General features: G+C 34.6%; 2 protein-coding genes across 2 annotated transcripts in view; both read right to left on the bottom strand.

Moving 5' to 3' along the window:
- The window catches only part of LOC138305526 (uncharacterized), a 53,223-nt gene extending 40,293 nt beyond the window's left edge, over window positions 1-12,930 (bottom strand). Inside the window, exons 1-16 of the mRNA XM_069245789.1 lie at window positions 12,769-12,930; window positions 12,236-12,376; window positions 11,954-12,035; window positions 8,046-8,602; window positions 7,482-7,637; window positions 6,340-6,457; window positions 5,933-6,053; window positions 5,342-5,496; window positions 4,474-4,587; window positions 4,032-4,166; window positions 3,713-3,778; window positions 3,296-3,361; window positions 2,783-2,964; window positions 2,009-2,106; window positions 1,167-1,300; window positions 503-558 (exon numbers count right to left, since the gene is read on the bottom strand). Coding sequence (XP_069101890.1) covers window positions 503-558; window positions 1,167-1,300; window positions 2,009-2,106; window positions 2,783-2,964; window positions 3,296-3,361; window positions 3,713-3,778; window positions 4,032-4,166; window positions 4,474-4,587; window positions 5,342-5,496; window positions 5,933-6,053; window positions 6,340-6,457; window positions 7,482-7,637; window positions 8,046-8,518 — 1,874 coding nt within the window. The 5' untranslated portion in view covers window positions 8,519-8,602; window positions 11,954-12,035; window positions 12,236-12,376; window positions 12,769-12,930. The remainder of the gene's footprint in view (window positions 1-502; window positions 559-1,166; window positions 1,301-2,008; window positions 2,107-2,782; window positions 2,965-3,295; window positions 3,362-3,712; window positions 3,779-4,031; window positions 4,167-4,473; window positions 4,588-5,341; window positions 5,497-5,932; window positions 6,054-6,339; window positions 6,458-7,481; window positions 7,638-8,045; window positions 8,603-11,953; window positions 12,036-12,235; window positions 12,377-12,768) is intronic.
- LOC138305650 (aminopeptidase N-like) overlaps window positions 9,797-23,876 on the bottom strand; it is a 28,131-nt gene continuing 14,051 nt past the window's right edge. The window contains exons 3-12 of the mRNA XM_069245946.1: window positions 23,376-23,531; window positions 22,671-22,785; window positions 21,402-21,522; window positions 17,740-17,894; window positions 16,643-16,756; window positions 14,240-14,331; window positions 12,769-12,936; window positions 12,236-12,376; window positions 11,954-12,035; window positions 9,797-9,844 (exon numbers count right to left, since the gene is read on the bottom strand). Of these exons, the coding sequence (XP_069102047.1) occupies window positions 9,797-9,844; window positions 11,954-12,035; window positions 12,236-12,376; window positions 12,769-12,936; window positions 14,240-14,331; window positions 16,643-16,756; window positions 17,740-17,894; window positions 21,402-21,522; window positions 22,671-22,785; window positions 23,376-23,531 (1,192 nt within the window). The remainder of the gene's footprint in view (window positions 9,845-11,953; window positions 12,036-12,235; window positions 12,377-12,768; window positions 12,937-14,239; window positions 14,332-16,642; window positions 16,757-17,739; window positions 17,895-21,401; window positions 21,523-22,670; window positions 22,786-23,375; window positions 23,532-23,876) is intronic.

Here is a 23,876-nt window from a genome sequence, read left to right as displayed (position 1 = left end):
AATTACATATGGAATGAACACAAATGTAAGACACCTTTTCTTATATAACCACAACAATCCACAATTCAGCGACAATTCAAGTCAAAATGTGGTGGATTTCCTGCCCATTGAAAATCGCTCCAGGTTATTAGACATTAGTGACAGAAGCAAAAGTATTACACGGCCGAAGTGAATAGATCTAAGGATCATGTGATAAAATATTATTTAAAATTGATGTTCATATTGTTACTTCTTGATATTTTCTACATTACGAAAAGTACGGTTTCCATTGTTGCATTCGAACTTACTGTTAAAATTGCCCTGAAGACAACATAAAACGGAACATGCAAACTTATTTTTCTATAAACATGTATTTTGTAATGTGAGTAGGTAAGACTTTTGGTTTGTTTCTATTGCTGTGAAACATAGCTTCCACCGCTAACAACCTAGGTGCCTTGCTATGTAAGGTACATTATAACATTCGATGCAAACGAATCTAAGATCATGAGATAATAATACATACTTTGCTAGTGCCCATGCGTCATTTATAATCTGAGCTCTGTTGGTGACATGGATAACCTGCAAACAATACAAGATAATACGTTGTTTTCTCTTTCCTTTCTAAAAAAATGTATTGATAACTAGAAATTAATACCGACTAAAATCGGCAACTTAGACTGTTTAAAGTGAAATCATACAAACTAAGTTTATATAATCATATCATATAAAATATTATGATATATTCTTGATGATTGCCAGTGGTCGTAATTCCCTAAAATAGTAACAGTCAACAATAAAAAGGCAACTAAAATGTGCAACATAATAAATTTTCAATTAGAATATCAGACCAACAAACACAAGATACCGTTGAATTTGGTTAACAGGAACTCATAAAAGCAATTACGTCGACGTATCTTGAGGGTCCCCACTAAAATATCCTCTATCGGACCACTAGACAATTGTTGGTGGGAAAATATCCTCTATAGAATCACTAGACAATGGTTTGTGGGAAAATATCCTCTATCGGATCACTAGACAATGGTTTGTGGGAAAATATCCTCTATCGGATCACTAGGCAATGGTTGATGGGAAAATATCCTCTATAGAATCACTAGACAATGGTTTGTGGGAAAATATCCTCTATCGGATCACTAGGCAATGGTCGGTGGTTAAATGTTTTAACTCACCAAGTGGTTGTCCTTGAGTTGTTTTATGAGAGCTCTCCAGTTACTGACGTCATAGTTTACCCTGTAGTATCCGTACTGCATAACATTGGCCAGGACCCAGCCATCGTCCGATACAGGGGTACCCACCGCCATTTCTAAGAGAATGTATAACAGATAGTGTATAGAATATGATCATTGACTTTGATATTTGTGCATCTCACATCCTTGCTCAGTAAAAGGCAATAATACTTGATTGTCCTAGTATCCTTTGACATGATTTATAATGAAAGTAAGGAACGGTGATGAGTTTGGTTGGTTGTTTATTTACGTTCTATTAACAGCTAGGGCCATATAAGGAGGTCTTCCCTATATGCAATGTGCTTGTGTATGTATATTGACCGACTGCGGTATGTTCATGTAGAAACATAATGCGGAGATGACCACCAGCTTTATGTGTTTGTGTAACTTCCGGGAGAAGACATCGCTACTTCCAGTAATTTTAATAAATGATATTGTGAGAAAAGTATGAAATTTCGCATGAAACCTAATGACAATAAATTCCAAAATTGAAGAGAACTAAACAAGAATGTTGTTTTATAAACATTATCCTAATCACGATTTCGCAACTCTGGCTATCCGAAAAATGCAAATACAGGACATTTCAATTACTTATTTTGATACAAACCCAATACACAGATAAGATTTTGATTTTACTTTCCATACCAGACTACTTTTTACCGATATGAACAAATATTTAGTTATCAGTTATGATTGATACCAGGTCTAATATCAGATCTTCAATGCATACGCTACTTATCAAATGAGATTTCAACAATAAAGTTATCATTCAGCCTATAGTTCACCTTGTTCTTTGCCACCGAACAGTTTGACATCTTGGTAGGTCTGTTGAAAGTTAGGATTGTCACTTGTCGTGAAAGTTAAAGGTATTGTCCATGTGTACCTAACGGAAAAAATACAAAGGATGTTTACAGTATTGAAAACATGTAATTTGTATACTACAGAGTTATCCCCCTTTCAAGTATGACGTCTCTAATGTTTGAGCGAGAAATATTTTCGCTGCGTTCGCGAAATACATGTATATTGACATTTTAGTCTTAATTCGTGTATACATGTATTTCTATGATTGAATACATGCTATCTGATATATTTGCAATTTTTGCCAAACTTTGGGTTATCTACAGGACATGAAAGTTAATTCGACTAACTACCAGCGCAACGGATCAGTCGACGTGAGGAAAATAATTTAAGGTACTCCTGGGTATTTGTTAAAACATAGAAATGCGCCTTTATAATAACACAGCCCAGGCGTTAATTATACTTATATATTATGATTCATATTAAGACTTTAGACTTAATAGTGTAATTTTCCTGTGTCTATTGAAGTATTTCCCACTATTGGTACAAATTAACAATACAATTCTCCCCACGAATTCGTTAGAGGAAATGCCGAAATTTTCTGTGCAGTATTAAATTTTGATATTCACCAATTGTTAATATTCCATTGATTTGATATTAGCTTAACTTGAGCCTTTTGGCTTAGCGATTTCAGATGACACTAAAAAAATACCATGGTACATAAAATGTTACCTCAGCTAAAAGGACAAATTCAGACATACCCATATTTGGACGTAAATCGACCTGGATCTTTAGCGTCCGGATTACGTAGGTAGCGGTTTTGTGTGACCTTGACCTTGGAACCATCCAACCGTGTAACAGTTACCACAGGGAAATTCATTTGTAAAGTCCACGTGTCCATTATAGCTTTTACATCCATAGCATGTCCATCTTTTATAGTTTGCTATCAATACGGAACAAATGTAATTGTAATAAATGTTCTACGCATGATTCTGTAGAAACATACTATGACTATTCGCCATATTTTGAAATGTGTTATTAAAATTAATATATTATTGTCTTTAATTAACAATTATTATTATTACGACAGCATTTTCTTTTTTATATGTTCTTAAAATGAAAGGAATTAAATGTATTTTTTGTATTTTTCGTTTTACTGGTAAAAGCAAAAAATATGAATCTGAATTTCATGAATTGTATTTGCACTATTTGAAATATTCAAAATCTTTGCATAATGATTAAGAACAATTTCTTATACACAATCTGGTACTCACATTTCCCATGGCATACCAAAGGTCTTCATGGACAGCGTTGGCGTAGGACGCGTCCTGAAGGTATTTCTAAACAAAAAAATATCTTTAACTTATTACCACTCCATTAAATCATCTATACGAGAAGAAAACTATTTATAAAGTGATTTGTATTACAAAATGCGCTACTGCACAACAACCTAATTTTGTTTTTTCTTATTCTTTTTTTTTCTTGGTGCAAGAAGTCAAAATATAGACCACATCCGTTATAGTCATTGTCGATATTCTACGTTAAATTTTGCGCCATATTATATCCTTATTCTTTTCTTTTGTTACCCTGTTACAAGATGTCCATACCCATTTTAAAGTCTTAATTCTTTTGTCAATATTGATAATTTATTATTTTATTTGTGTTTCTTACCCATCATTTTGTTTACTTACTTTGATACCACGCTTGAACGTGTCTTCACCAATGAAGAACCTCATCATACGTATTATGCTCGCTCCCTACCGAAGGAAAGAAGGAATTTTTCAATTTGTATTTCTACTTTTTGTATTCTTCTTATGTTTTCCATTAATATGATTAAAGATTAGAGCTGAGGAATTAGGCTGCAAATTAAATTACAAAGTGCTTGCATAAAAATCATGTGCATAGGCACCAACTTTTGGCCAACTTTTCAATGAAACTTTTATTAAAAAAACTTGATGATTGATGAAATTCGATAATTTGCAATGTTCTTATTACTAGTCGCTTTATTACCTTTGAGTATGAAATTTTATCGAAGATCTCGTTGATTTGTGCTGGGTTCTTAACTGGCGCGTACATAGGATGGGAGGATATGAGGCCGTCAAAATCCATGGAATCCTGAAGCTCCTTCACAACAAACTGATCAAACTGGAGAACACAAAAAAATAATTAATTTTGTTTATTTACATATCATTTTCACATTTGACTGCAAATTAAAGCTGGTAGAATGACCTAATGAATATTTAATTTATTATTTTTGTCTATATATTATTATTTCATTTGTTTATCGAAGTCACTCAAAGGAGGGAAACTATAGATCATTAATCAACCTGCGAAGCAATTATAGAGAACGGATTGAACGTGAAAACTTAGTGGGGCTTGATGATAGTACGGAATGTCCAGTTTGACAAGAAAATATTGAAAGCCAATTGATTAACGTTTACAAATTTGTTACCATTCTCCAATCCGGGTGCATGTGATCTGCCCCTAGGTGTTGTACAAATGTGGCGAATCCTTCGTTCAACCAAAGGTCATCCCACCAGTTCATGGTCACAAGGTCACCAAACCACTACAACAATTGATGACATATCACTACAACAAATGATGACGTATTACCACAACAATTGATGATATAACCTTGCAACGATTGATTGCGTCACACTGAAACATTTAATGGCATACCCCCACAACAATTAATGACGTATAAATACAACTATTCATGACGTGAAATTACAATACACAACTTTTGATGACGATGCCTGTCATAACTCTGGCGACGAATAGAGGTAACACAAGCAAAAACTAATTGCAATGAAACATCACGCATAAAATAGAAAAAAAAAAACTGCACCATTTAATTGCGACGTTCAAAGATTTATCACTGCTTTTATGACCGATAGTAACTTTTTTTAGATTGAATAAAACGACAACATACTTTAACAAACTATGGCGACCACCGCTGGATATTAGCAATTCATGTTTGAAAGATATGTTATTTTAGTAATGTAATAAAATTGCATTTCAGATTTGTTCTTTTCAATACTACCAGAAATAAAATGAACATTTATTAAGATTTAACATATATTTAAATGTAAGGTATTAAAAAAGGAAATTTACGGTTGATATCTGTTACTCTGGGCCAGAGTGTCATGAACAGACCTTAATTTTAAGGAGTTCCCTAACTTAAAATTCTCAAAAAGAAAGAATAACAGGAGTTAAGAAATACTGTAAAGTTAAGGAACGCTTCCTTAAAATATGGAACATTTTAAGTTAAGGGATTCCTTAAATTTAAGGAATGTTCATAAAACTGGATCCTGGCCTACCTGATGGGCCAGTTCGTGTGTAATGGTTTCTGTTGTCCACTGTTTATCAGAAGTGGACGATAACCCTTCCTTGTATAACATAGAGTTCTCCCTGTACGTAATAAGGCCCCAGTTCTCCATGGCACCGGCCGCAAAGTCAGGAATGGCGATCATATCTAACAATAGGAAAGGTGTTAGTTTATAAAAATATGTTTGCGTGGAAATATCAAACTATGAACAAATTTAAGAAAGTTTATCGTTCTCTTTTACTTTAAAATGAAAGTCAAATCAAAATCATCTTGCACTATATAATAATGGTAATCATATATATCATGAAAATATTCGATGTTTTAATTGAAAAAATCGGTAAAGCGGTTTGATTATTTTTGGCTCCTACAAAGTACACAATATTCATGCCATATCAAAGCACATTAGATCCATATACAATTTTAATAATCATAAATATTACAGACTATGATGAATGTTAAGTGACCCAAATAAAAAAAAAACACTTTTAATCTTCGAATTGTCGAATGACTTCGTCGAGCTGTTGTACAAAAACTCCTTCAAAGGCAAAAAAACCCATAAGTCGCGAAGGAAAATAATATTTACCTTGCTTAGGTAAGGGAAAGGCAATGCCGAAAAAGTCCTCATAATACGTCAATGTCTCTTTTCCAGTTTCTAACGCCATGTCGATTTGTTCCACAGATTCAGGCCTAGCCCAGGCACCGTACTGAAAATGGAAAACCTTACTAGACAAAGCAATACGTCACAAGATACAGAATAGTCTCATGGTCTGCCGATGACACCAGCAATGTTTGACCACGATATCTATCGTATATTTATACTATACTTTGATGACATCAGTTCATTTTATGCTATTCCCTTTCTTATGACAATGATATACATTATTAAAACACTGTTATACAGTGAACCTTCATTAATCCGGACACCTCCGTTCCCAGCCTAAACCGTCCGGATTACGAATTTATGAAATATATTAATAAGTCAGTATCTACCGTAATGTTGTGCTTAGTTGGCGACGTCTTCCCGACAAAGTCGCTCACTACGAATGCGAGCAGGTAAGTGGACATCTTCCTTGATGTCATGTAGATATCAGCCACGAATCCGTCATCTCTGTAAATATCATAATAATGACGAATAATTTAATTTTCCTATTTGAGGTTATTTTTCCTTAGACCGAAGGTTGTACTTCAAGTATTATGACGTCATACAAATAGAACGTTTTTGCGGCATATCTTAAAAGCGGGACAGTCATTTGCCACACTGAACTATCGGATAAGATGTCAATGCGCCACAACAAATTTGCTTTAATACAAAAGTAAGTAAAATCACGAAAATTTATGCCTAATTAGTTCCTGATTGGATTATTTAAATCAAATTATAAGCATTATTCTCTATATCTTTTGGGTTTATGAAATCATAGAAAAAAACGGAAGGACATTTTTTAAAAAACGCGAATAAATAAGTATTATTACCCCGTATATCTTACGAAATTGTGTGTCAAAAAGTACGACGTAGGTTGGACAAGTACACATTAACATGCATGGTTATTGCAGAACGTGCGATATTTAAAGAAAATCAAGGCACCATAAGATAGGTCATTGGTTTTATGGGTTGAGTGTCCTTTTAACAGCCATGACCAGCAAGAACGCACTAGGTTTATTTGTGGATGAAGTCAGAGTATCCGGAGAAAAAACATCGACTATCAGTCAGTTCATGGCAACTGTATACATGGGCTCTGAACTCGTGACACATGTCGGGACATCTTCACCACTTGGTCATTGCGTAAATTATTTTAATTTAATGAAGCTACCTTAATTTCATATCATTGAAAAGGACATTTTACAAATTGAAATCAAATAACCTTCATACCCTTATCCCTCTTTACCTCCTTTCCCCCTGTCTCATTCTTCTTTCTTTTTATTTTTCTTACCCCCGCCCCCTTCTCATTGATAATAAAAAACGATGTATTTTCTAGTGTATGAGAGGAAAATTCCAGAATGGAAGGAAATTGGAATAATTTACGTGTAAGTGGCAAATGTAGTCTTTGTTGAAAAATTGTTTGGAAAATATAAAAAAAAATAAGAAAAAGATATATCTTATTTCGCGTCCATCGGAAAAGAAGAATCACACTCACATGGATTTTGATCGTTCTAAAGGCATATTAGACAGTGACATCAGATGCGGTTTTCGATGCAAAGTTAGCTTGAATGTTGCTTTCATTGCCGGCTCATCGAAACACGGAAACGCTTTTCTGGCATCGGTTGGCTCCATCTGTGTTGTTGCTAGGTAACTGTTACCATAAAAACACAAAATGCAAAACTCAAAATCATGAAATATCGATGTATTTAGGATCATCATTTGAATTATGATTATCCTTAATATTCTTCGACTCATAATGATTCGTCGACGACAGACTTGATTGATTAAACTATTCTGAACATATATCGTACGGATCATATTTTGATAAGCTTATATATCAAAAACTGAAAACTCTTGTAATCACTCATTGACGATACTAAGATATTCATCTTTCAGAACGAAAGACCTTATCATTTTTAAATTAATGTTCCATTTAAATTTGCTACATAATAGTTTATTTTTCACCAAATTAGTTCATAGAAAATTTCAATATTTCCTGTCGGTTTTGCTAAATCACATTATAGTTATTGCTACATTGTACCATTAAAACTTTACTTACATTGTCTCGTTTCCTCTGGTATAATAACTTAGGTATAGTCCAGTCATGTCATCCTTCAGGGGTCCGTCAAATCCAATCGTCACGGTATACTTCTGTCCTGCTGACAGTTTTGTATAAATAATCAGAAACTGTCGTTTTAAGTCATACCCAATTCTTGTGACGTCAATTTCCGTTCTGGGTAGCTCCTCCTCTCTCACAACCACGCTATTTTCGCTGATGTTAAGTTTGTTGACATGAAGCGTAATGTTATCAGTGTCCATTAAGCAGTCTACATGTATTTGCACAGAACCAAAGAACGTGAATGTGGACGGATCCGTACCGTACATTAAAGGTTTGAGTGTGACATCATAATGACTGGGTTTGACGCTGCGGGGTAAGCGAACATCCTGTAAAACAACAGGCTGTGATGACGTCGTCGAAACTCTCTGAAGCCACGATTTTATGGTTTGGAAATTTTTCGCCATGAAGTCCATTTGGTTTTTGGTGTTTTCAACCGCTTGTGAAAAGGCTGTAGAGCCGGTGCCAAGGTCTGGGTGTGTGTCGATGAAATTTGTGAGCTGCAAAATATTCAAAAAGGTTGCTTTTTAATCATCTAGGTATGCTTGCATATGGATAATATATATTTAGTACCGGTATGCTACATTTCACTTGATCATTATATTTGTTACAGGGTAACTTTTTCAATTCCAAGAAGGCTTAATTTTATATTCTTTTTCAAGATTATGCCATCGTATGCTTGCCTATATTTGACGTTATTTTTAATATAAATTAAATACATTTATATCACACCATTTATTTATCAATGATCTAAATGCTTGAATAATAAACGTTTTATCATTTTCGATTAACGATTAACGATAACAAAGTAAATCAGTAATTTATCCTTTTTCCTAAAACCAATGCTATGCATATTTTATGTATATTAATCTATGTTTTTTATTTTATCAAAATCAAATTTTTGTTTTATCTTACTGTCATTATAATGGGTTTTCCAATGTGTTCATCGTGCACTTTTAGTCAGCTAATATAAAACCGCCCGGACCAACCACTAGCATTACAAAACTATTTCAAGTATCATTTTTTTTAAGTTCTAATTTATCACATTTGAATATCTACCTCTCCAAAACATTCTCCATCCCATTTATACATATATAAGCTATGTGAATTTATTGATATTACACGATTATTTGATTGTGCATATTTTTGTATCCCATCTTTGTTAATTTTTATCCCGTCTTTGCACAATACAGAGTTACCTCTACAATAACTCTATAATATGCAAATTAAGAATTTTCAGAAATCATATTGCACATCATATTAATGCGTTTACATTTTTGCTGTATAATTTTACGTATGCAATTAATAAAATATCCTTGATAACTCTTCCTAGCTATCATAAATACCAAACTGCCCCATATCTCACTAGCGTAACAATAGGATTATAAGTATAGAAATTGGTGATCACTACATTTTAGCTCTGGTGTGAAAGCTAAATTGATGCTTTATATAAGTATAAATAACCTTGAATATACACTTTGTACATCCAACAAACCGATAATTTAATATTCATCTGTGAAATAAACAATAGGTGAACCATAAAGACGTCATTTCTTCGTCTGGACACCACAGAAATGAGTACACATGATAAGTGATTAACTGAATACAAAAATGATAATATAATCTTTTATAAATGGTGTAGTGATATTGATGTAAAATAAATACATATTGTTGATTTTTTTCTTCTTCTGGAATTAGTGCTGATTCGGTTCAATTTCCTTCACATTTGAAGACTTAATACTCTACAAAGAAATTTTGGTTGTAGTTTTCTTGTAAAGATTATACTCTTTACACTGCAAGGAAGCTTATATTGTCTGTAACATCTAATAACGGTGTCAAACAACAGTACAAATCGCATTCTCGGTGCTTACAAATATTTTTAAGTTGTATTTCTTGTAATTTTCACCATCACAAACTCTCATAAAACATACAATGTGTGAATATGGATGCTAATATATGATGGTTCAGATCCATGAAAGCACCATGAAAGCTATTGACATAGCGGTAAATGTCGCATGAAACATCACACGTTTTGAAAGAACCGCCACAGACATGTTTCAAACTTTCGGGTAATATCGGAAAACCGAGTTGCATCACGGGATCGACATACCCGTATAGATTAGAACCTCCCAAGCTGTATCACGTGGTCAATATCGGCATTACCCGTACAGATCGGAATAGATCGGACCAATTCGGATACTTCCGAGCTATTTTAAACGTGGACACGCTAAAAAACAATATTTTATTTTAATTGTTTAATTACTTTGCGAATACGAACTTAACAAATGTCGGTAAATATTGAAAGTTAAATCTTAAAGAGGCGGAGAAAAATATGTAGAACACTTTAAATACTTTTTCTATGCCAAAAATACAAAAAGTCAGAGATATACAACTTTAAGATACTAGAATGTAGATTTAAACGTAACAAGCGGATTAAGTAAAACCTCTGTGACTTGAAAATACAGACAATGTCTACATTATATTAAGATTTTGCTAATAAAAGCATAAAAATCTCTCGATTCCCAGAAGAACTTTTTCTATGACATTTATGAATACATACGTACTGTGTCAGCCAATCAAACATGTCGTTACATACAAATCCGCCACCATAGATCTAGCCAATAGAAGACCAGGATAGTCAGTCTATAGTGCACAATACACTTACCTCTCGTTTTCTAGTCTGTCACGGAAATATATCTTAGCTTATTCTTTTATCTATATTCCATTGGCGAAATAACTATTGTTTTATTTTGGTACATATTTTCATCCTATTTTTTAATATTGCTTATTAATTCGGGTATAAACTGCCAGCATAAACGAAAAACAGAGAGAATTTTGTTTTTATTTTATGTTCTTATATGTGTTAAATAATAAGAACATACCGATTGGTTTAAAAACAAATATTATCAAAAAATAATAATGATATATATTCATAAAAAATAAAAACCAAGCATAAAAAAAATTAGGTGAAAATTGATAGCTTCTTTGCAGTTACTGAAAGGAATATCAATATTATTCTACATACTATATACATCCTCCATGCTCCAGGGGTTATTATCACTGACGTTATATCCACCCCTGGACTATATCATATTAACACTGGAGGCAACAGACGTCACAGGTAATTTTGTCCTTTGATGTACATTCAGGGATCTATATAGCGTCAGTGAAAGTAACCCTTGGAGTATACACAATTGAACATAATTGGTTCGACTCCAATACCGCGTCAATTGAATACATCAAAATCTCCAATGAATCAGTCCTCCAGTAAAACATGATGTAACCTGTAGTAAATCGGTATGCGTAGTGCAGTAAAATCCCTACACTGAATACCTCGATAATGAGAATATACTATATACAGTGATGAAATAATGATATCTGAGACGTTGTGCACTGTCCTTGTCTCGATGCGAAGCGACTAATCTCCGAGCCAATATATATAATTTAATATAACGTGCTATAAAACAACTTGTTTTCGGGACTTGTGAGGTCAAGGGAACAACATTTCCGAAATGCAACAACACTCGCGAATGAATCGATGTTACGTAGCGGTACGTACCGAGGGTACAGATTTAAGTCGCTGCGAAAATAAGCTGATTATGGTTAAAGATGAAATCAAAAACACTAGACAGCGCATACAAGTATTTATATTCTGTATTTGTAAGTTACATTGTTATCTCCCCTTACCGGTAGGTATTGATTGTGACGTCATGTGTTTTCGATCGTAACATCATACGTTTCAGAGAATACGACAGTTTTGCTCACAAAATAATGATGTCAAAATGTACCCACAAGGGAGGTAACTATGTTATATGCAAAGATAAAAAAAGTTCTATTAAACGATACCCTACCTTTTTCAGCTCACTTTCGGTATTGAATGACCTCGTAAGTGAGGAGATCAGTCGATCAAAGGAAAACCACGCTCCTCCGAAGCTAGAAAGAAAATAAAGCAGTGATTACATTAAATACTTCGTGTTAGTCATACAAAAACGACACTAAACAATTCGAATAAAATACTTTTCGTGAGGTAGACGGTAATTGTTATCCAAAACTTAGTACAAAATAACCTGGACTGGATGTACTTCCAATTGTAATATTATCTGGACAGGATGTACTCCCTGTTATAATATTACCTGGACCGGATGTACTCCCAGTTCTCCACCAAGAAGGTCCAGGCAAATGTCGCTCCTATCTGGTTACCTGCCACGTGCTCTACGACTGTGAGTGTGTCTTGACTTCGTACGTAAGTTGAGTTCAAAGCCAAGGTAAGGTAGCTAAGTTAAAACAAAAATATTTTTAAAATATCTCACATCGTAAAACAATTTCAATGTCCTCACAGGCTGAAACTTTGACACTTACCATCCTCTGGGAAGACTGTAAAGGATGGAAAACGACTTAATAATGCATTATATATAACAATGGTGTATTAAATCAATAAAATTAGATTGGTTACTTTAGTTTAACATCCTAATAACAGTCAGATTTGAATTCATTGAAGGACGCGTCGGTTTCATATGTAGGAAAAAAACGGAATACATTGAGAAAAACCACCAACCTGCAGTCAATACCTAAAAATGCCAAAATTCGAACCCGCTATGAAGAAGCCGCTGGGTTTTTGAAAGGAATTGTATTAAATTTTATATTGAAATAGATTAGAAATTCTTACTGCCTCAGAATCCAAGGCTCTCTTGAACACGCCAGAGCCCTTTGAATCAGTGATATTTGAGCGACATCTATGGTCTTTGTTAACTGCTCAAGAGCAAAGTTCCAAGGTTCCCAGCCACCGGATGCAATAGCTGTGCAGTAAACAGATTCCTGGACGTCAGGCGGGATACTGTAAATATAAATTTAATTTGATACCTTCCTTCTTAAATTATTTTGATATCTGAATCTAATTATAAAGTTTTGGAATTAACCTGGCAAATTAATATAATGCCATACACAATGTATGCACTACATCGTTCTCGTTATTGTGAGATATCCTCGTTACTGGATAAAAACTATAACCTTTCCCTATTCCGTCTTTGTATATTGCAAGATAACTTTCATTGTTGGTTGGTATTCATTCTGACGTCATTATTTTGTGAGCGAAATTCACGTCGTTTTCTCTAAAAAGCATGACGTTACGCTCGCAAACACATGACGTCACAATCAATACCTTCCTGCAAGGGCAGATTAATAGAATCTTACATGGGCCTGTCAGGTGGACAGGGATATCTCAACCCGAGTGAAAGATTTTGGCTAGTCAACCCGAGGCTTGCCGAGGGTTGATGGTCAAAATATTTCAAGAGGGTTGAGATATCCCTATCCACATGACAGGTCCATGTTTGCTTCTTTTACTCCCATAATTTAACGAGAAATGGTGAAAACTCAATTGACATGAACTTCGATGTGCGTAAAAATGGTCACCGCATGTATTGATGGCGTCACTGTCTAGTGCGTGTGAGCTTTCTTTTCCCTTGCTCGGCAAAAGACAGAGTTATCTTTTCCATAGCAACCGCGGGATAACCCTGTCAAGTATGGGAGTAACAATATAACACTGTAAAGCAAATACAGAATAAATTAGATTTGATCGCGATCAAAACACGGGATTTCTATGTATTGATATAAGTAATGATAAGATCTTTTTAATAATTTTTTAGTGTGAATTTTAATTTGACTCTTTGGCCCCGCCTCTCAGACACCTTTTGATCTTCTATACAAAAATATTCCGAATAAACTTGTAGTACTTGAAGCCTTTTACAAAACTACAGTTGTGTCATGGAGATGAGGTTGGTTTGGGGAACTCGCTCTACATGTCTTGATTCTTTACAACAACAAAAATACATATGTTTGGTTTCAACTCCACGTTCATTCTCCTTTCTTATTAAGATCTTCGACCAATGGGGAATAACTCGTACAATTAGAGTAACGATTATTTCCGTTTGGCCACATAATGTAATCTCATCACATTCGTACAACTACATGATACACAACACCCAACGCACAAAATAAAATCGCCAAAAGGACAATTGAATTGTTATATCTCCGCCATGTTGAATCGTATAACCTTGAAATTGGTCATTATATGTGTCTGAGAACATGCTCTTTTATATCCAATCTTCAGAACATTTTTATCGGAAATCGGTAAAATTTACGTTAAAAATTGAACGAAAATGACATATTCGGAGGTACGGTGTCCGTCAAAATCAAAGGCATCGTACAGATCTCCTACAGCGAACTGGTCAAACTGTAAAAGGCACATGTAAAATATCTCAAAACCACCAATATAGTGTCCGAAAAAGCATCGTACAAAACCCATACGGCAAGCTGATCAAGCTGTAAAAAGGCACATGTTATTTCAAATATAAAAATATAAGGAAGACCTCATCGCATCTATATTACTATAGGGTTATTAATCAGCCAATTTCATATTGGCCCTGTTATTAGGCCAAGGTCTGTCATATTGGCCCGAGGCCGTAGGCCGAGGGTCAATGTGACAGGCCGAGGCCAAAAAACAGGGCCAATATGGAATTGGCTGATTAATGATACTATTATTAATTAACTACTTGCATATTTAGTAATGACAACAATATATGTAATCAGTTCAACAAATTTAATAACAACAATTTCTTGTTTGCGTGTTCTTTTATGAAATCGTCAGTTTCGTCGTAAGACACATCCTGGAACCTTGTTGAAATGGGTTGGATGTCGATTCCGTCAAGATCTTGCGCTGTGTTTACAGCTGTATTATTCTTTAGAACATCGTTAAAATCATCTAGTTCGCCCAAAGCCTCGTATCTATCGATGTCATGCATTAAAACAGCGAGCATGTCCTCGCCGTTTTTTGCGTACCTGTCTGACACTCTCTCCATGTTTCAGTTTGTTGTCGTCTGCCCCCAGTGAAGCGGAATGGATGATAAGGTGAAGGTCGTTATCGCCTCGGAAATATACGTAGTCGCTGACGAAAAGCCGAAATGTGTTCCGAACGTCTCTGCGTGCATTCGATTAGCGCGTTATCCATATTGGCTCAGTTTTCTCGTATTGGCTCAGTTTTTCAATATTGGCTCACTTTTGCCGATATTGGCCCAGTTTTGCAGTGATATTGATCGGACCGTTTTTTCATATTTTTACCAATACGCAAGTAGTTAATTAATAATACCGATTATAGTTTTTGTACCTGCTAAAACGATTATCTTAAATGTACGCAATATAATTATATACATGATTATTACATTATCTCACGGCGCTACTTACGATGATTATTACATTATCTCACTGCGCTACTTACGATGATTATTACAATATCTCACTGCGCTACTTACGATGATTATTACATTATCTCACGGCGCTACTTACGATGATTATTACATTATCTCACTGCGCTACTTACGATGATTATTACATTATCTCACGGCGCTACTTACGATGATTATTACATTATCTCACTGCGCTACTTACGATGATTATTACATTATCTCACTGCGCTGTACTTACGATGATTATTACATTATCTCACGGTGCTACTTACGATGATTATTACATTATCTCACGGCGCTACTTACGATGATTATTGCATTATCTCACGGCGCTACTTACGATGATTATTGCATTATCTCACGGCGCTACTTACGATGATTATTACATTATCTCACGGCGCTACTTACGATGATTATTACATTATCTCACGGCGCTACTTACGATGATTATTGCATTATCTCACGGCGCTACTTACGATGATTATTGCATTATCTCACGGCGCTACTTACGATGATTATTGCATTATCTCACGGCGCTACTTACGATGATTATTACATTATCTCACGGCGCTACTTACGATGATTATTACATTATCTCACGGCGCTACTTACGATGATTATTACATTATCTCACGGCGCTACTTACGATGATTATTACATTATCTCACGGCGCTACTTACGATGATTATTACATTATCTCACTGCGCTACTTACGATGATTATTACATTATCTCACGGCGCTACTTACGATGATTATTACATTATCTCACGGCGCTACTTACGATGATTATTACATTATCTCACGGCGCTACTTACGATGATTATTACATTATCTCACGGCGCTACTTACGATGATTATTACATTATCTCACGACGCTACTTACGATGATTATTACATTATCTCACGGCGCTACTTACGATGATTATTACATTATCTCACGGCGCTACTTACGATGATTATTACATTATCTCACGGCGCTACTTACGATGATTATTACATTATCTCACGGCGCTACTTACGATGATTATTACATTATCTCACGGCGCTACTTACGATGATTATTACATTATCTCACGGCGCTACTTACGATGATTATTACATTATCTCACGGCGCTACTTACGATGATTATTACATTATCTCACGGCGCTACTTACGATGAGTATTACATTATCTCACGACGCTACTTACGATGATTATTACATTATCGAACGGCTCTACTTACGATGAGTATTACATTATCTCACTGTTCTACTTACATGATTATTATGTTATTATTACATTATCTCACGGCGCTACTTACGATGTTCCAGTCCGGATGAGAGAAGTTGGTTCCTACGTATTCCATATACGTGGCGAAACCTTCATTTAACCAAAGGTCATCCCACCACTGCATAGTCACAAGGTCACCGAACCACTGAAGGTCAAAGGTTACAGCATCAGGTCAAAGGCAAATGAGGTCAAATATCACAGCAATACAAAAGGGAGATAGAAGTAGTTTACTAATGCCATGTGAAATTGAAATTGATGTGAAAATATCGAATTATAAAGAATAAGGAAACGTTTTCTCCATATTGGTATATGTTTAAAGTGAACAGTCGGGCAAGGATGGCTAAAGTCGGTAAAAATGGTGTGAATGTATCCAGTATAATTTCTTATGAAATAGAAATAGAATATCTCTCGTCAAAATCTGTCTGCGTACGAAGAAATTAATTTTAAGTATAGGAATCCTAAAACGTCCTCCCGGCTGAATATGTCGGTGGTTACATTTCCACGCAGCCTCGCTTTCAATGCTTCAACTTTTATTTATTTCAATGGTCAGAACTGGGAAATGTAAGCAGAATTTGACCGTCGTATTAATATGTGAGAACTTTTGGAAGGCCGATGAACGCATTTAGACTGGTTTTCTTTTCCCGACTATTCACTTTAATTCCTTACACTGAAACCCTGAATGCTTAATAAGAGTTGTTCTACAGACAATATTGAATCAATTGACTCACTTAATGAGTTAAACAGTAACATTATCGTATCTGCTTCCGAAGATTGCTTCTTTATAACAGTATAAATAACATTTCTCTTGTTCTTTATAGGAAACCCACGCGTCACCGCTCTATCATTTCTGTCACGTTCACTATGAGGAAATGAAACGTTTCGTTTTAGCACTAAAATTAACAGTAAATCATATCTGTTTTTCTATCTTCGGTGTTGGCAACTATTTTGTTTTTGGGGGGTTACCTGCAAATCAAAGATGGCAGCAACACCGCTTGCAAAGAAATGTGCAGGCTGTGTCGCACTATAACGGCAGATTACGTGTTCTATCGGACATTTTCTTCACAAGTGATAGATCGGCGACTCATGGGTCCCCTACGATGTTCTATTGTCATAAAAAGAAGAAGTTACCTGATGGGAGAGTTCGTGAGCAATGACTTTTGTGACCCTTTGTTTGGTATACTCGGAGTTCGTTTTGGGATTGTAGAGCATGGCTTCCTCACGGTATGTCACTAGTCCCCAGTTCTCCATCCCGCCCAGGGGGTAGTCGGGAATAGCTATCATATCTGTTTTGTTATATATTATAAATTGATTAATGAAACAAAATCATATTCATGGATGTATCACTCAACAATTTTATTGGTTTTAATTTGATCTTTTTATTTCGTAATTTAAAAACAATTTAACAATGAATTGAAATACCAACACCGTTACATACTAGTATACATTCATAAAAATAGGATCAACAAAGGCTGGAGCGAAAATCTCTGAGATCAATCCAGCGTTGACAGACGACCTCGCCCTATTGGCTACAAACCCTGCGTCATTACAAGTACTTTTAAATGTATGTGATCAGTACTCGAAAATATGGAAGTTTGAACACAATGCAAGCAAGAGCGCAATTTTAATTTTTGGAAAACCAAATACCAACCCAAACTTCAATTGGACTTTGAATACAGCCAGCATAACTATACAAAAATCCTACAAACATGTTGGAATGCTAATAACTAGTGATGTTAAGGTCGGTAATACAATAACAAATGGATGTCAAAAAGGACGGAAATCATTCAATCTAATGACAAGGTTTAGACAAGACTGTAAAACTACGAACCCAACGGTCATTGCCGGACTATACAAGAAAGTAATTTTACCCAGTGTACTATACGGAGCGCAATTTTGGAACAACTCAATTCAGAAAAATAGTCAAAGACTCAATATCTTCGAACATGAAACTGTAATAAGAATTCGGTGTTTTCAGAAACGCACTCGTTCAGATATTTACAGTAAAAAGTGCAACGCATGTTTTACATACGTTTGAAAAAACCTGCGTTAAACGTATGTTTAAAACATGCGTTTTACGTATGTTTTGGCCACCATGCGTTAAACGTATGTTTGAACAAAACATGCGTTAAACGTATGTTTAACATATGTTTTACGTACGTTTGTTTCCCGCCACATGTAAAACGGACGTCTGTTAATATAACCCTACTAATTACACGTAAAATATTAGTTTTATCAATGTTATTGAAGACCTGGAATGTTTAGTTGTTGTTGTTTTTTTTTTTTAAATGATCCTCCGATATGCAAATTCATGTTTAATAGCCTCTATGGTTTGGTTTCATTTTATCTATATATGTCTTCTACCAACTTATAGTGAACCTCATATTAGCCTCATGATAGAATAAAGCAGCTTCAATATCGTATGATAAACATGTAGGTCTTTGATTAAATGTACATCTACTGATTGTGAACAGAAGCAAAACCGCTAATGTGGATTCCGTCTTTTTAAATCTAAATTTTAACAGTTTTGAAGACTAATGCTCTGAATACATATGATCAATATCAGCTGACCAGCGCTTCATGATGTACAATGTAGTAGGTCTACAACTGCTGTTTGATCATCCTCGATACAATAGCCCGGCGTCTGCTTCTGGTTTCAAAAAATAATAGCTTTCCCTACTATATATTAGGGGTAGTTCATTGTATGTTTTCAAAACCAGAAGCAGACACCTGTGCTATAACATGACAGATTCTAATGGCCGGACAAATTTATATTCCGGAAATCTGTATTCATTGCATATTCATAGAATACGGTTTAAATGTTATTCTGAGATTCTGTGTAAACATCTGAAGTTTCTTACTTGATTTCTATACTCTCTGAGCCAGAACTTGAAAACAATTGAACATTTGGCACGACTTCAGTAAAGATTTTAGCCTTTAAAATGTAAGTGATAAAGTGACGTTAAGGACAAATTGATGTAGGAGAAATAAAATCATCCTAAGATTATGAAATTTATCAATGTAGTCACTCGTATGTAAATATAACATACTATGTATGAAAAAATATCAGTCATTGGACAGGAGCCGAAAATACAAATAAAATGGAATTAAACTTTACTTTTGAAAATGACAAATATATGGTGCAACTTCAAAGACAATGTAAATGTACATAAAAACAAAAAAATGGATTTTGTAATAGGTTCAAACGTATATATAACACATGTTTTGATACGTCCGTTTTACATGCGTTTACGTTTTACGTCTGTTTACCATGCGTATTACGCATGTTTAACACGTGTATTACATACGTTTCGTACGTACATTTTACATGCGTTGTCCTCAACATGCGTTTTACATGCGTTTTATAACGTACGTAAAACGTGTATACACTTTTTCCTGTGTTGCAGAGCCAATGCTCGGAATACTACGAATTGGTGTGGAGATAGACAAAAAGAAACTCTTTTTTTCTCCATACGCTTATTGCCTTGCCGCCAAAAACTTTAACAAAGCAGTTATTTTTGTTTCGTTTGTACCAATATCTTGAAAATTCATCTTTAGAAACTACATTTATACCCGATATTATTAAGATTTTAAAAGATTATAATCATCAAAGTCATTTGATTAAATATGTCAAGACAGCACAATATCCCTCCAAAATTGTGTGGAAAAGACTGGTAAATTCGTCGATATATTACTATGAAAATATGCTACTAAGGGACCGAATGCTTGCGGACGGAGATTTTCTGCGCTACCAAAATATACACTGTACGTACAATTAATCGCATATAATGTGGAAAATACACTGCACGCAGCCAACACGATACGTAACCAAAATGTTAACTTATACTCCAACATGGAATGAGGAAGTATGTAAAAACTGCAAGGAACTGTATATAGATCCTATTCTCCATTTTACATCTAAGTGCCATTTTACAAAAGGGTACAGAATTAACCTTATTGTAAAGGTTCTCGCGACATTTGGACCCGAATGAGGTACGTATATAGATAATCTTTCACATGAACATTTTTTGAGAATACTACTTGGAATGGATTGTGAAGCATTCAAGAATGTAGAAAATGTAACTTATATGAAGACCACGTGGTATAAAGGTCATCTGAACGTGACCCCTTATGGGATATTATCAGATCCTTTATATAACGGAGTGGTTATAAGGATCTGTATTTTAATCAGACAGAGAATTTTTGGAAATCACATCTAGGAAGTTTTACAGCTACAAAAAGTGATTTTCTAGAATAAAATCTAATAAGAGAATACCAGTACCAAACTACCCGATAAATATAATCAACATGTAATGTAAGATACAAGCATTGTTAAAATGTTTTGAAATTTCTTTTGTTTTTTAAATGTCATCTTTGAGGAATAAAAGAATTGATTGATTGATAGCACATTTTTTTGCGAACTAATAAATGCACTCTTTTTTGCGAACTTCGAGACTTTTTTTATATCATGGCTTGTTTCATGGATCCGGGACTCTTCGAAAAGTAACCGGAGTATTCTACTAATTGTAATATCTGGTCGGTACCCGGCAATTTATCCGCAATAGTTACACTTAAATGATATAGATATGATGAACACATACGTTTCGTATTTAGTGGTTAGCCAAATAAAATATAAAGGGTAGTTTATTAGAACTTGATCTCAATGAATACGATCTTGCCAACTTTGCTGGATGCGTTTCATTCTTCATTGTATACATGGTAATGTAGATAGAATTAAAATAATTTCATATTTTTGTATATAATGTGCTATAATTGACAACGCATTAACCCACCTTGTTTTGCAAGAGGAAATTTTATGTCGAACAACTCCTCATAAAATGTGATGATATTGATGCCAAGACGAAGTGCCTCCTGTGTGTAGGGAACGGACTCCGGTTTGGCCCAGGCGCCATACTGTAAGTAAACTTTTGAATTAGAGTTGATTGAATAATATGTATTTAACAAACGTGTTCATTGGTAATTTGTAAATTTGCCTACATAGGATGGTAGTTTTGCTCAATAACAATCATCTGCGATCATAGGGTGCTTTCATGAGTTCATAATTGATCCATCGTCTTGCAACATCACCATTAACATAGCTGTAAATAAAAAGGTTGAAATCAAATTACTTGAATGTATATTGTTAGAATCAATTGTTTACTTTGATCGTATTTAATTAATGTTGTTTTTAAAAGATACTGTGATTTAAACGTTGCAGTTGAAAAGTATATTTATAAAAGCCTAATTATGTATTTATGTGTGTGAGACTGAATATGTTATGTTATCTGTTTATATATGTTAGTTATATCGTCAAGTAATTGAATATCATTTAGCTTATTTTAGGCTTTGCGTACATAGATAAGTGTTATTGTCATTGATATCAGGTATTGCCATGTACTGTAACCACAATTAATGTCAGTGTAAACCAGTATATCTAGCGGTAAGTGCATGAAAGAAAGAATTGCACAGAAAACAATTGTTTCCATTAAACTTCCTCTATACCTAAATCGTGCGATAGCACAAACAAGATAACAATTGACCTTGTGGTAAAATATCATTGCACTCAAATAAGTATGTTCATATTATATCGCGTTTTACTAAGAAACTTTTGGTTAATGTAAAGTTGCTAATATTCGCGGAGGTTTTATCTCGCTACATTTTCGGATTCATTCAAATTCTTTTAATTTAATACCTCGGGAAACTTTTCACAAATGTTTCAAACTCTGTCAGTAAATGACGTTTTTAAAGTCTACAAAACCGAAAAAATAAGTCCATGTAAATAACTTCCAAACAGTAAATCTGAAAATTCTAAATCCGCGAAATTTAACAACTAAAAAATAAGTGCAGTTATTATTCTCTTTCGTCGCTCGAAATGCCTTAATATTTCATAATCAGAATACATTACATGTACATACACAATTAAATCATAGCATTGATTCAGACATCGTTCAAATTATTCACATAGATATGGCACACATGAAAAGTGTAATATTCCATTATATGTCAATATTTATAAAAGCATCCTTGGTAAAAGTTCAGAAATTTGAAGACAGTAAACTCACTGTAATGTTGTTCTTAGTCGTGCCACTGGAGTGCTGGAACTGAGATACGACATAGGCTACGAGATACGTCGACATTGGTAAGGTTGGCGCAAAAATGTCTGCCTTCATTCCATTCCTGGGAAAGATATAATTAGATATGATCATGAGTGTGAATTCTAATGCAAATCAATGAGGCGAGTCTTAGAAATATGGTTAGCTAGACCTGTCTTTATAACGAATTGAATCTGAAATTTGAAACTGTGAAACAAGTCCTACTTGAAGTATTTGGTATTCCTTCAAACTAAAAATGACGTCATAAATCTTCAACTGTAGGACGGATTTTATCAGAGAGATTTCCTAAACTTAATATTCAAAGATGCTCCACTGTCGGCAAAGCATAAAAATATTTCATTTGGACAATAATTTCTTTTGCTTTCGTCGTCTGCACAATCACTCACTACCTTATTCCATATAGGTTATAAAGCCATGGATTTTTTCTGTGTGCAATTCATAACTTTAAATGCTTTTATTCTGAAGTAAAATAAGAAGTCTAGACTTTGCAATAATGGTAATAGCGTAAAGTAAGTATGTATATAATTTTCTTACTGAAGAAAAATACTGAATCATCAGCTCCTGTTTTTAATAGATAAAAATAGCCATTTGTCAGCAGTGTAGCACCTTTGATAAAGACAACTGACTAAGATGGCGATATAATAAAAAATAAACCTGTCTTCGGTGGAAGCGATGGGTGAGTTCGACAGAGAATGCCATCCTTCCTGTCTCAGCAATGTGATCCTAAAGACGGCCTTGAACCCAGGCTCGTCGAAACACGGAAAAGCTTTCCTGGCATCGGTTGGCTGGAACTGAGTTGTCGCTAGGTACCTGATAAACAGATTAGGAAAATTGTAGAAACAAAGGAAACGTTTTATGCCACATGGTTCTGATGCCCCTATATTTGAATCATTTTCGCACAGATGATACAGATAGTTTGGTCCTTTAATTTTTATCAAAAATTCAAAGAGTCGAATAACAGTAGACTGTATGGCTTTAACGTTGGGCGTCGCTCTCTGTATTCTTCAAATGAAGGCTGTAATTGGTCAGGCTTTTTCTCCTGAACTGAATTAAGTTTTTCTATGATATAGTCCAGATGCTGATATTACGACAGTGATAGTAACCCCTGGAATATCAAGAATGTTTATGTTCCTGACAAAGAACATATGCATTTGA

This window comes from Argopecten irradians, chromosome 13 (genome assembly GCF_041381155.1).
Source record: "Argopecten irradians isolate NY chromosome 13, Ai_NY, whole genome shotgun sequence".
In the NCBI taxonomy this organism is placed as follows: Eukaryota; Metazoa; Mollusca; class Bivalvia; order Pectinida; family Pectinidae; genus Argopecten; species Argopecten irradians.
The sequence above is the reverse complement of the archived record's forward strand: the minus strand, read 5'-3'. Positions and strand labels throughout refer to the sequence as shown.